Source organism: Cebus imitator, unplaced genomic scaffold (genome assembly GCF_001604975.1).
Source record: "Cebus imitator isolate Cc_AM_T3 unplaced genomic scaffold, Cebus_imitator-1.0 Scaffold309, whole genome shotgun sequence".
Taxonomy (NCBI): domain Eukaryota; kingdom Metazoa; phylum Chordata; class Mammalia; order Primates; family Cebidae; genus Cebus; species Cebus imitator.
Genome location: NW_016107624.1, coordinates 1232790 through 1246214, shown reverse-complemented (window position 1 = coordinate 1246214; position 13425 = coordinate 1232790). Strand labels below are relative to the sequence as shown.

At 37.8% G+C, this 13425-nt stretch overlaps 1 protein-coding gene and 1 pseudogene across 8 annotated transcripts in view; one reads left to right on the top strand and one right to left on the bottom strand.

Annotated features, from left to right (window-relative positions):
• Positions 1-13425, bottom strand: part of CNTRL (centriolin) — a 98155-nt gene that overhangs the window by 46473 nt on the left and 38257 nt on the right. For 6 of the 8 annotated variants that reach the window (XM_017503304.2, XM_017503306.2, XM_017503307.2 and 3 more), the window contains 3 exons: positions 12374-12568; positions 8551-8704; positions 6997-7217 (listed from right to left, as the gene is read on the bottom strand). In XM_017503304.2, coding sequence (XP_017358793.1) covers positions 6997-7217; positions 8551-8704; positions 12374-12568 — 570 coding nt within the window. Of the gene's footprint in view, positions 1-6995; positions 7218-8550; positions 8705-10663; positions 10869-12373; positions 12569-13425 lie in introns of those variants that run through there. The other 2 variants (XM_037729515.1, XM_037729517.1) reach the window with 2 other exon arrangements.
• LOC108285848 lies at positions 2317-4715 on the top strand (annotated as a pseudogene).

Sequence of the window (13425 nt, the reverse complement as noted above, 5' to 3'; positions counted from 1 at the left end):
AAAAAAAAAAAAAAAAAAAAAAGAAAAAGGATAGTCAGGATATAAATGCAGATATCTGACTCCAAAGCCTATACTCTTTCTACTAAACCATAGCATGTTCATTTATCAGAAAAACAAAATGGGACTGACATTCTCTAATATCAAGGATGATAAGAATACCTTAAATGAGTGCTAACAAGAATATACACACATATTTATTAGCATATCATGGTTCTGATTCAATTTAGTCCATCTGTGTTTTGTGATCAACATTACAGCTCTCATCTATTTATTTGGGATCAAACTACTATAGATTAAAGAAGAGAATCCTATGATGAGAGCTTCTACAAAAGACCTGTCCAAAAACAACCGGGCAACTGAATCATTTGGGCTGCTTGTTTAAAATGTAGATACTACGGGCCAGGCGCGGTGGCTCAAGCCTGTAATCCCAGCACTTTGGGAGGCCGAGGCGGGTGAATCACGAGGTCAAGAGATCGAGACCATTCTGGTCAACATGGTGAAACCCCGTCTCTACTAAAAAATACAAAAAATTAGCTGGGCATGGTGGCACGTGCCTGTAATCCCAGCTACTCAGGAGGCTGAGGCAGGAGAATTGCCTGAGCCTGGGAGGCGGAGGTTGTGGTGAGCCAAGATCGCGCCATTGCACTCCAGCCTGGGTAACAAGAGCGAAACTCCGTCTCGAAAATAAAATAAAATAAAATAAAATGTAGATACTACATATAACCAACCAAAGATTATTATCCAGGATATATAAAGAATTCCTACAAATCTTTAAGAAAAGGCACACAATTCAACAGAAAAATAGGCAAAGAATATGAATAAGGGATTCACTGAAAAGGAAACCTGAACAGCAAATGAAAGGTGATTAGCCTCTCTAGTAATCAGGAGGAAACACAGTTAGCTTAAGATACTATTTTACATAGCGCATAGAGATACAAGTTAAACAAACCAGGAGGAAACAATCAGTCAAACCCAGAACATGGGACAATCTACGGAATGCCATCCTGGATTTTATATGCACACATGCACCCATAGTCTTGAGACAATCGAGAAAATCTGAATATGGTTCAGAGATTAGAGGACATTAGGGAATTACTGTCAATTTTCTTAGGTGTAGTAATACTACTGTAGTGACGTAGGAAAATGCTCTTAAAGAGATGTATGTTGAAGGGATGATGTTATGATATCTGCAACTTTCTAATGAGCAGGGGAAAAAAGTATGTGTCTATGAGAAAGAGAAAATAAATAAATCAAACTATTTATTGAATCTAAGAGGGTTCACAGATGTTCACCAAACTATTCTTTCAACTTTCTTGTAACTGTAAACAACTTCAAAACAGAAAGATGGAAAGACCTTTAAGACTCCGCACTGGCAAACACGAAGTCTGATAAAATACTGAATTTCCTAAATTTTATAACTATTTTGTGTTTATGTTAGAAAATATCCTTGTTCTTAGGAAATATATAATGAAATATTTAGGAGCAAAGGAGTACGATGTCTACAACTGATTTTCAAATGGTTCAGGAAAAAAATCTGTATAAAAATGTATATAAAATCATGTAAAATTATTTATGATGAGATTAAGCAAATGTGTTAAAATAGTAATTGGTGACTCTGGGTGAAAAGCAATTGTGAGTTATTTATATTTCTCTTGCCACTTTTCTGCAAGTTTGAAGTTTTCTCAAAATAAAAGCTTTAAAAAAAAAAAAAAAGTTGGGGCCAGGTGCAGTGGTTCACGCCTGTAATCCCAGTACTTTGGGAGGCCGAGGTGGGCTGATCACCTGAAGTCAGGAGTTCAAGATCAGCCTGACCAACATGGAGAAAACCCATCTCTACTAAAAACACAAAAAATTAGCCCAGCGTGGTGGCACATGCCTGCAATCCCAGCCACTTTGAGAGCTGTGACAGGAGAACTGCTTGAACCTGGGAGGTGGAGGTTGCAGTGAGCCAAGATTATACCACTGCACTCCAACCTGGGCAACAAGAGCAAAACTCCATCTGAAAAAAAAAAAAGGTCGGGTCCCCGCCTCCCCACCTGTCTGCGGCTGTGTGGCTGAAACCAAACAGAGGGAGGGTGCGATGCAGACTTGCGCAGGTCAGGCTCGGACCTGCGCTGCCTCAGGATGTGAAGTGTAACAAGGGGACTGACAGGGTGGGCAGCGTGGGCTCCGCAGTGGTCCACTCCGGTTGCCGGGTGCAGATTCGGGTTCCCAGCCCAAGGCTGCCCGTTCTCTGCCGCTTACTGTGGCCCCGACAGGCTGGGGTTACTGCGGCAGGTAGTCCTGGTGCTCTGCAGGAGCCTACGGCTACCCCTCAGCAGTACTTGGGGCTGGTCCTGGAGGAGCTATGCAGGGTTGTGACAGTACTGCCTGAAAGTATGAGACCAGATTCTAATCCTTATGGTTTTCCATGGGAATTGGTGATATGTGCAGCTGTTGTTGGATTTTTATGTGTGGGGAGAAGTTTTAGACTGGTTAGGAGTTGGCTTTATGTGGGAAGAGAGAAAAAGCTTGCTTGTAACCGTTTCTGGACTAATTGAAGAAAAATGTAACTACTTGAAAATTTTAGCCTTGTTCAAAAAGAGTATGAAGGCTATGAAGTAGTCATTTTTAAAGGATCCCAGCTTTGAGAAGGAAGCAACAGAAGTACAAAGTTTGGAGGCAACCTGTAAAAAGCTGAACAGGTCCAATTCTGAACTTGAGACAAAATATTCTGTCTAGAAAAAGAGTTTTAAAAAAGGAGAAATCTAAACATTCTGAACAAGATGAATTGATGGTGGATATTTCAAAAAGGATACAGTCTCTAGAAGATGAGTCAAAATCCCTCAAATCACAAATAGGTGAAGACAAAATGACCTTCAAGACATTTCAAATGAATGAAGAACGACGGAAGATAGCAATAAAAGATGCTTTGAATGAAAATTCTCAACTTCAGGAAAGCCAGAAACAGCTTTTTCAAGATGTTAAAGTATGGAAAGAACAAATGAGTGAACTTAATAAACAGAAAATAACATTTGAAGACTCCAGAGTACACGCAGAACAAGTTCTAAATGATAAAGAAAATAACATCAAGACTCTGACTGAACACTTGCTGAAGATGAAAGATTGGGCTGCTATGCTTGGAGAAGACAATGGATGATGGTAACTTGTAATTAGAAATGAACAGTGAATCGGAAAATGGTGCTTAGATAATCCGCCAAAAGCAGCTTTGAAGAAACTGATTCATGCTGCTAATTTAAATGCTTCTTTAAAAACCTTAGAAGGAGAAAGAAACCAAATTTATATTCAATTATCTGAAGTTGAAAAAACAAAGGAAGAACTTAGGATATTAAAAAATCTTCAGACTGAACAAGCATCTTTGCAGTCAGAAAACACATTTTGAAAGTGAGAATCAGAAGCTTCAAGAGAAACTTAAAGTAATGACTGAATTATACAAGAAAATGAAATTAAACTCTACAGGAAATTTACAGTAGAGAAAAATTACTGGTTAGAGAAAGAAGAGAAACTTTCTAAAGCAGACAAAAGATCAACCATGCCACTGAAGAGCTGCAGACCTATAGAAAGTTAACCAAAGATCTTGAAGAATTGGAGAAAACTATTCATTTTTATCAAGGGAAGATTATTTCCCATGAGGAAAAAAGAATATGATAATTGGTTGGTAGCTTAGACTGCTGAAAGAAACCTCAATGATTTAAAAAAAGAAAATGCTCACAATAGACAATTAAAACAGAGTTTAAGTTTGAACTTTTAGAAGAAGATCTTTATGCACTTGATCTTCCAAATACAGCATCTGGCAGAGAGCATTCTCCATACAGTCCCTCACCTGGGTCGGCCTTCATCTGAAACAAGAGCTTTTCTCTCTCCTCCAACTTTGTTGGAGGGCTCACTCAGACTCTTATCTTACCTTTGCTTCCAGTGCGAGAAGAAAGAGGCTCAAGAGGCCCAGGGGCCCTCTGGACCATCAGATTACCAATGAAAGAGGAGAATCAAGCTGTGATAGGTTAACCGATCCTCATAGGGCTCCTTCTGACACTGGGTCCCTGTCACCTCCGTCAGAACAGGACCATAAGATGATGTTTCCTCCAACAGGACAATCACATCCTGATTCAGCAATTCCTCGACAGACAGATTTTATTCTAATTCTGGTAGACTGTCTGGACCAGCAGAACTCAGAAGTTTTAATATGTCTTCTTTGGATAAAATGGATGGCTCAATGCCTTCAGAAATGGAATCCAGTAGAAATGATACCAAAGACGATCTTGGTAATTTAAATGTGCCTGATTCATCTCTCCCTGATCAAAATGAAGCAACTCGTCCTAGCTTTCTTCCTCCACCTCTTGCTCCAATCAGAGATCCATTGTTTCCAGTGGATACAAGGGGCCCATTCATGAGAAGAGTGCTTCCTTTCCCCCAACCTCCTCCAGGAACCACATTTGGAGCTTCCTGAGATTATTTTCCACCAAGGGATTTCCCAGGTCCACCACATGTTCCATTTGCAATGAGAAATGTCTATCCACTGAGGGGTTTTCCTCCTTACCTTCCCTCAATACCTGGATATTTTCCTCACACGCCCACATTCTGAAGGTAGAAGTGAGTTTCCTTCAGAGTTGATTCCACCTTCAAATGAGCCTGCTACTGAACATCCAAAACCACAGCAAGAAACCTGACAATATTTTTGCTCTCTTCAAAAGTAATTTTGAAGTATCTCATTTTCAGTTTAAAGTGACTACCACTGTTACATAAGTGATTACATTTTTGCTCAAATTGAAGCTTAATGGAATTAATTCTCAGGACAGTATTTTATAAACAAAGATGATTTAAATATGAATCTCATGAGTAAATTATTTCCTTTTTATTTTATTCTAGATAGCATAACTATTTTAATTTGATTAATCCACTATTATATGAACAATAGTGGGAGTTTCATATACGTAACCTTGCAGGTAGGGAGGCTTTAAATTCTAAAAGCTGTGTCTTTATGCCAAGAACTGTATTTACTGTGGTTGTAGATAAATGTGAAAGTAACTTTATGCTTAATTAAATTAAATAAAGTTTAGTTGATTTAAAGATTTATTTGGCATTGATAATAATAAAATCAGCTAGTTTTTCTATTTAAAAAAAGTTTGGGCTGGGCGCGGTGGCTCACGCCTATAATCCTCCCAGCACTTTGGGAGGCCGAGGCGGGTGGATCACCTGAGGTCGGGAGTTCAAGACCAGCCTGACCAACATACTGAAACCCCGTCTCTACTAAAAAAATACAAAAATATTAGCCAGGCATGGTGATGTATGCCTGTGATCCCAGCTACTCAGGAGGCTGAGGCAGGAGAATTGCTTGAACCCAGGAGGCAGAGGTTGCGGTGAGCCCAGATTGCACCACTGCACTCCAGCCGGGGCAACAACAGTTAAACTGTAGCTCAAAAAAAAAAGTTGGACAATGTTACAGGGTTGGCAAAGATGTAATAGAATGGTAGCTCCCGCATTGCTGGTGGGAGTAGAAACTGAAAAACTCTCTATGAAAAGTAATTTGAAAATATCTACAGAACTTAATTAAGGATGGACATACTTTCTGACCTACGGTCCTGCTTCTGAGCATAGTCCCCATGTGTTCAAGATGTGTACAAGAATGTTATACTCGGCATTGTTTGTAATAGCATAAGCCTGGTAATCAACTAAATGCCTCCCCAAAAGAGAACAAATAAATAATAAATTTGTGGCACATACCTAAAGCAGGATGGTACATCTATCAGTAAAAACGAACAAAGTAGAACTACATCTATCAGAGTGCATACTTTTCAAAAACATAAACATGAAGGAAGAAAGAAAGTGGCCAAATATGTACACTGTGATACACTTTGTATAAGTCTTAAAATCATGGAAAATACTATATATTGCTTATGGATGTTTACATATATAATAAAAGAATAGAGGTACAGGGAAATAATAACCATATTCAGAACTTTGTTACTTCTGGAAGGGAGTAGACGGAGGATTTCAAATATGTCTATAATGTTTAATTTGTTAAGCTGGGTTTTAAGTACATGACGTTAAATATTTGTGATTTTTTTTAATATACCTGAGAAATTTCATATTAAAATATATTAATTCAATTTCTGGACCCAGCCCTACTGAGCAAGGAGTTTGGGAATCTGCAGTTCTCATGTATGATAACATTTTCCAAACAACTAAAATAGATCAAGAGAAATCTTCAAATAAATGGGCAACAAATCAGGTTCATAAGGGTATAATTTAAAACATTATATCTGCCTTGTTAGCTATAAAATAACGTTAAAATTATCTAGTAACAAAAAGAATAAGAAAAGCCATTCTGTGTTCAATTTTGCAGCATAAATAAAACATGAACATTTAATACAGTATATGTAATAACTACAATTTCATATTCTTTAGAGTTATTTAGCAAAAATACCTTTCAGGGATAGAAATACAGCTTAAATAATCTTCCTTTTCTGAGCAAAGAAAAAAATAATAATTCTAAATGTATCACAGCTAAAGAAGGAAAAAAAAGAAAAACCAACTTTTAAAAGAAAAAAATCACCATATTGCCACTAATACTTTTTCCCATTTAAAAATGTACTGTTGGCCAGGCACCATGGCTCACGCCTGTAATCCCAGCACTCTGGGAGGCCGAAGCCAGCAGATCACGAGGTCAGGAGTTTGAGACCAGCCTCACCAACATGGTGAAACCCTGTCTCTACTAAACATACAAAAATAGCCAGGCACGGTGGCACACGCCTGTAATCCCAGTACTCAGGAGGCTGAGGCAGGAGAATTGCTTGAACCCAGGGGCGGAGGTTGCAGTAAGCTGAGATTTTGCCACTGCACTCCAGCCTGGGTGAAAGAGAGACTCTGTATCAAAAAAAACCCAACCAAACAAGTAACAACAAAAAAAACCCTGTACTGTTAACTCCTCCAACTAACTTAATTTGGACATTATCTACTTCGGAAGCTAAAGAAAATGGCAGGAAAAAAAAAATTTAACTTCCTCATATTTTCTGCATTCATGGCAACTATTTCCAGTTGGTCTCTCTCCTGCTTGACTTCTGTCAATTTCTGCAACAAAGCCTCTTTCTCATCCCGTAGCTTCCTGCATTCATTCTGGGCCTGAGTTGCCTGGCCTTTAATGGTCCCCAGGTATTCTTGCAAGCCACTGATGACACCTTCTAACTCCTTCTTCAGGGCTTCATTTGCTGCTATCTGGCCTAAGCAAGATGCAAAAAGGGTAATAATATATCTTTTTAAAGTACTGTATTGCCCCTCAGCACTTTGTTACTACCCAAGAGTGAAGGTCTAAGCTTTCAATTCTTCCCTATCATTTTTCTTTTTCAAAACATAATGTTAAATTTTCTTCCTACTATAGATAGTACAGAAGTATTAAGCAGGTATAAAATAAAAATAGTATATTTTGTGGGCAATATTTGTAAAATGCCTCATTCATGCTGTGAAGAGTTTGATTTCCAAATAAAATAAAAAAAAAATACATAGCAAAACTGCGAGTTCTTGCTGCTAAATGCATAGAACAAAACCACTCAGTATACAAGATGAATCCAAGACTGTAAACATAAACATGTAACCTGAAGACTTAAAACACACACACATATCCCATATATAGTACTGGATACACACTATGTGCCAGGAACTTTATGAATACTATCTTTTTTTTTTTTTTTTTTTTTTTTTCCAGACAGGGTTTCACTCTGTTACCCAGGCTGGAGTGCAATGGTGCAATCATGGCTCACTGTAGCCTCAACCTCCCTGAGCTCAGGTGATCCTCCCACCTCAGCGTCCCAAGCAGCTGGGACCACATGCATGTGTGCCACCAGGGCTGGCTTATTTATTTATTTATTTATTTGTAGAAACAGTGTTTCGCCATGTTGCCCACACTGGACTCGAACTCCTGGGCTCAAGTGATAATGCCTGCCTCAGCCTCCCAAAGTGCTAGGATTACGGGCGTGAGCCACCACTCCTGGCCTATGAATATATCTCATGTAATTCTCCCAACAACTAATGATGGAGATAATAACAACTTGTCCAAGGTGACACAGCTGACAGTAGCAAAACAGGGAGTGAGACCTTTTTACACCGAGCCCAGGCTCTCACCACCATGGCCTATTGTCTTCCTTTTCCACTATTATGGAAACGTCACAGTTTAAATCTGCTGCAAAAGTAGATCCTAAAACTCTTTCTTTGTATAATCAGACACTGAATTCCCTGATGCCAATGGGTGCTTTGCTCCTGAATGGATTTTATGCCATAGACAATCACATGCCAGAGCTTATCATGATCATGTACTGACTTCTGGCCTACTGACTGGAAGGACCTGACTCACTAGACGTCAATGCAACAAAACAAAACAAAAACAAAACTTTAAAAGTGTATTAAATACTTTTGGGTATCCTGTAAATATTTCCCCATCAAACATTAGCACTAACAGGTAAACTGTATTAAGCTAATATCTGGATTAATGCTTATCTTTATCATCTTTCTTTTATTAGTAAAAAACTGACTTACCTTAAATCATATTTAAATTCTCACCTTCAGTAAGTTGTTCTTCAAGGTCCTTAATCTCTTCAGTTTCCTTAGCAATTCTAGAAAGTATCTCATCCAAACGACTTTCAAGTTGTTTGTACTGCTTGTTCATAATGTCAAGCTGTTGTTCTTTACCCCTCTTTTGAGCCTTCATATGGGACTGAATTAAAAAAAAAAATCAACAAAACCCCAAATTCCTTAAACTCCTTTAAAAATAATAATCCTTAACATTTTTAAAGAAAGAATAGAAAATAAATATAATAATTTGCATCTATTTTGTGTCAGGCCCTATACTGTTTTCACATAGGTAGTTTTCATTTAAACTTCAGGATAACTTGATGTAGAAATCATTTCCACTTTACAGGTGAGAAAACTGAGGATCAGAGAGGTTAAGTGATTTTTTTCAAGGGCATAGCTAGGTAGGTAATGTAGCCATGTTCAGTGTTATTTGCATTGCATGAGATTGTGCCTCTTTTTCTTTCTTTCTTTTTTTTTTTTTTTTGAAATGGAGTCTCACTCCATCACCCAGGCTGGAGTGCAGCAGCATGATGTGAACTCACTGCAACAACCATCTCCCAGGTTCAAGTGAGTCTCCTGCCTCAGTCTCTCGAGTAGCTGGGACTACAGGTGCACACCACCACACCTGGGTTTTTGTTTCTTTGTTTTTCGATTTGTTTTGTTTTGTTTTTTAGTAGAGATGGGGGTTTCACCATGTTGGCCAGGCTAGTCTCGAACTCCTAATCTCAGGCGATCCGACAGCCTTGGCCTCCCAAAGTGTTGGGATTACAGGCATGAGCCCCCATACTGGCCTAAAATGTGTCTTTTAAAAAAGGTTTCCAAAGTTAGTTGGTTATAGCATATATCTATAGAAAAAAACTTAAAAACTATATCCCAAAATGTTAACAAGAATTATACTTGGGTGGAAGGATTACACGGGGAATTTTTTTCCTTCTGTAATGAGTATTTTTATATTTAAAAAGACTTTTACAGTAGATGCCTTTTTAATTAGAAAACACATTAAATGTATTAAAAAAAGGTTTCTTAGAAGGAAATAGAGGCATGAAATAGATAAAATACTTGAAATTCAAATTTACTTTGAATCTTTTATACAAACATTTTGCTTTTTAATAAACTGAGAGCTGAGAGGGACCTCAAAGACCACTTAGCCCAGTGAATCTCAAAATGGAGGGCCCTACGGAGGCATACCTCTCTACCATACACTTGTCCATGGTGGAAAACAGAGCTTTCACACACCCACACACCCTCTGGTGCCCTGAAGAGTGGATTGTATTTCTCAGGTATGCTAAGGAAAGCAAATCAAGAGGCATCGATCTAGTCTAACCCTTCCTTTTAAACATGAGAAAACTGAATTTCATTTCCATCAAATGACTTTCCCATCTCCTAAGGCAACTGTTCATATGGAGACAAAATAATTCCCCAGAGAACCTTTGCCCTCCCCCTCACTCCTTCATGACTCTTAAATTTGCACCCACAGGATCAGAAGAACACAACAATAAATAAGAGAAAGTTATCAAAAGAGGGAACTGTATCAGTCAGAAAAATGAACACCAATGATTTCAAGTCTAAGACCCATGTGATTATAAAAGAACATTTCTCAATTTTATGTATTTGCTTACCCCAAATACAAGAAAGAAAAGTGTCTTCATTTCTGATGAACAAAAGACTGTGGCAGCTTAATTGGAAGGTTTTAAATTTACTACTGGTAAAACTTTATGGGATTTTGCAAACTCTTTTCCCTACACTCCCAAAATACCCATTTGAAATCTTTCTGAAAAGTTACATGTAACAGCTTACATTCTAAGTAAATTTCGAATTGTTACGGCTCAAGAAGTAATTTCTTAAAAGACTGCACTCATATCTGTATCAATAAATCTTTAAAATTCACCATTTAAAATTCCACCTAAATCTTTATACACGGGACAAAAATTTGGTTCAATATGCTCATGGTGTATATTAAACACATAAGAACAAAAGTAGATTCTGCGATTTACACCACCGTGGAGCTCACAAAAGAGTTATCGTAAAAACAGGAACTTCCATCTCTGACTCCTCCTCCTTTTAAGTCCTTTGTACAGAGAGAGAAAAAAAATGATCATACCTTAACTTAAAATTCATCCTGTTAAAACTGAGCCGTTGATAACAGAGAAATAGTGGGCGGAACGCTTTCTAATGCTGTCTTCCAATTCAAGTGCACTTCCCTCTCTGACAGCCACATTTTTGCAAGCGCCTCGGAGCCTCTGTAACTTTGCAGAGCCTCAAACCACATTCTTGACCACGAGTGAGCGGCAGCCCCGCCCATCCAATCACCAGCAGCCTCTGCGGGCAGGCCCCACCCTCCACGAGTTAAATCATAACACAGGAAGCTCCCAGGGCCAATCACGCCCAAACTTTGCAACAGATCACTGCAACAGCTCATTCCCTCCAGCGAACAGTTACCTTTGGCTTCCAACAGGGCATTTCCCAAAAGTAATACAAATCTTTATTATGTTTGCTCCTGTGATAATCTGTACTTCTATGAGTAATTTTATAACTAAAACAGTCTGTGATTTTTAAATGGCACCCTTTCCTTTTGAAACCTAGTTAAGTGCTTATATTCGCTGAAAACTTGCCTAGGTTTGGTTCTGATCTAATTTTAAAATAATCTCTTTAGACCTTTAATCCCTTTGTGAGGAGAGGGTCATTGCAGTAGCATAAGCGAGGGCTCCACCTCTTTCTAAAATGATGATTTGGGAGCAAATCACTTAATCTTTCTATATCACATTTTCATCCTCCGCAAATTGAAAGAAAAATGGATGGATGTGATAAAATGAAGTTCCTTGCCAAAACATGGACAATGCCCAGCACAATGTATGACATATCATGGGCACTTACTATGTTTGTTTTCTATCATATCTCATCAAAGTTAAGCTTTTACTTTTAAATTATATTGGCCATTCAGAAAGATACTTCATCTGATTACATAAAAATTAATTAAAGTCTACCTATATCTATAGAAAAATATGCAGGCATCTCACTCTTTATAATTCCTCTTCTGCTTAAAGACTCACATTTTTTAGCCTAAAATGGGATGCCTACTACTAGCCAATATGAAACTTTGTGAATCAGAAGATGTTCCCTTTGGATGAACTTAAAAGAGATCTCCTCTGATGCTGGGACTAATGCTGCAAACTTAAGAACTGTTAGTAGTTTTAATAAAATTAAAAAAGAAATTCAAATTTGGTTTGTATGTTTCATCCCCACTGCACAGGTTGACTTCGAAACTTGGATGCCATTCCCATGTCTTATTTACCTCCTTTCTATATATAATTATCTACAGAAATCCAGTGACAAACTCTCTGCCAGAAATATCACAGTCATTTATTGAAAGCAAACACATATTCCAGCTACTAATTAGACTCATGGATCACAGAACTGGAAGGGGAAGCAAAGGAGTTTTGGGTAGGATCTGGTCTATAAGCTGCTTCCTTCCTCCCTTCCATGATGCAAACATTCATAAGGCAAACATTCATAAATACAGGGCTGGTCCCTGGGGATACAGATACCAGTAGGATACAGTTCATGTCCTCAGGTACCTTACATGGGTGGCAGATTGAACAAATATATTTTCCCCTAATATATGTGATCTGCAGTTGGTTAAACCCACAGATGCGGAATCCATGGATATGTAGGGCTGACTGTATTTATATATCACTTAAATTTGTACATCAAATTAAAAGAGACTTTCAGAAAGGACTCTGGACTCTGATGCTAACAATAATGAGACATGTAATATGTAGACAGACAAGTCGAAATTTCTTAATTTACTCACATGTTTTGGGTCTTTGGAATCCAGTCTACCTATGGCTATTTGAAGGTCCTTGATCTCCTTCTGCTTTTCAGCAATTTCCTGCTTTTGTTTTTCCATCTGCAGTTCTAGATCCAAAGCTTCCGGGCGTAATTGATTCACAAGTTGTAGTCTACCACTCAACTGCTTGTAAAGAAGGTCTTTCCCTGCTTCTGAAATCTAATCTCCCCAAACCCCAACAGAGAAGAACAACATTCATTTATTAAGACAACATCTATAATTTTAAAAAGTATTCTATGTTCTATCAGTTTTTTAAAAATAAAAGTAAAATATGGGAGTTTTCTAAGCACTCCATTGCATATTTTACACTTTTATGATTATATGTAGAAAATCTTACTTTATAAAAGTTTATGAAAACTAATAGGCACAAATCAAGTTGTCATTCTATAATAGTATAGGCAACTTGTAAATTATTAATAATAAACATAATACTAACTTACTATGGACCATGCACTGTTCTAAACTCTATATCCTTTTATTTAATTCTCAAAACATATAAAGTAAAAAGTATAATTATCCAATCTTATAGATAAGGAAACTGAATCATGGAAAATTTGAATATCTTACCCAAGGTCATACTAGGAGTTTGTGGAAGCAAGACTTTGTGTGACTGTAGACAATTTCACTGACTATTACACTACAGTTTACTAATTAGCTTTAGTATAAAGACAGTCAACCAATATACTGAGTACTGACATAGAAGCAATCACTTAATACTCCCTTATTTCTAACAGTTTTTAACATAGACATTTAAACAAATGTAAAAATAAAGACAGTCAACCAATATATTGAGTACTGACATAGAAGCAATAACTTAATACTCCCTTATTTCTAACAGTTTTTAACATAGAGATTTAAACAAATGTAAAAATTTCTCCAGAGTCTGTATAGAAGTGTAAAAAACAGGGCCGGGCGCGGTGGCTCAAGCCTGTAATCCCAGCACTTTGGGAGGCCGAGGCGGGTGGATCACGAGGTCAAGAGATCGAGACCATCCTGGTCAACATGGTGAAACCCCG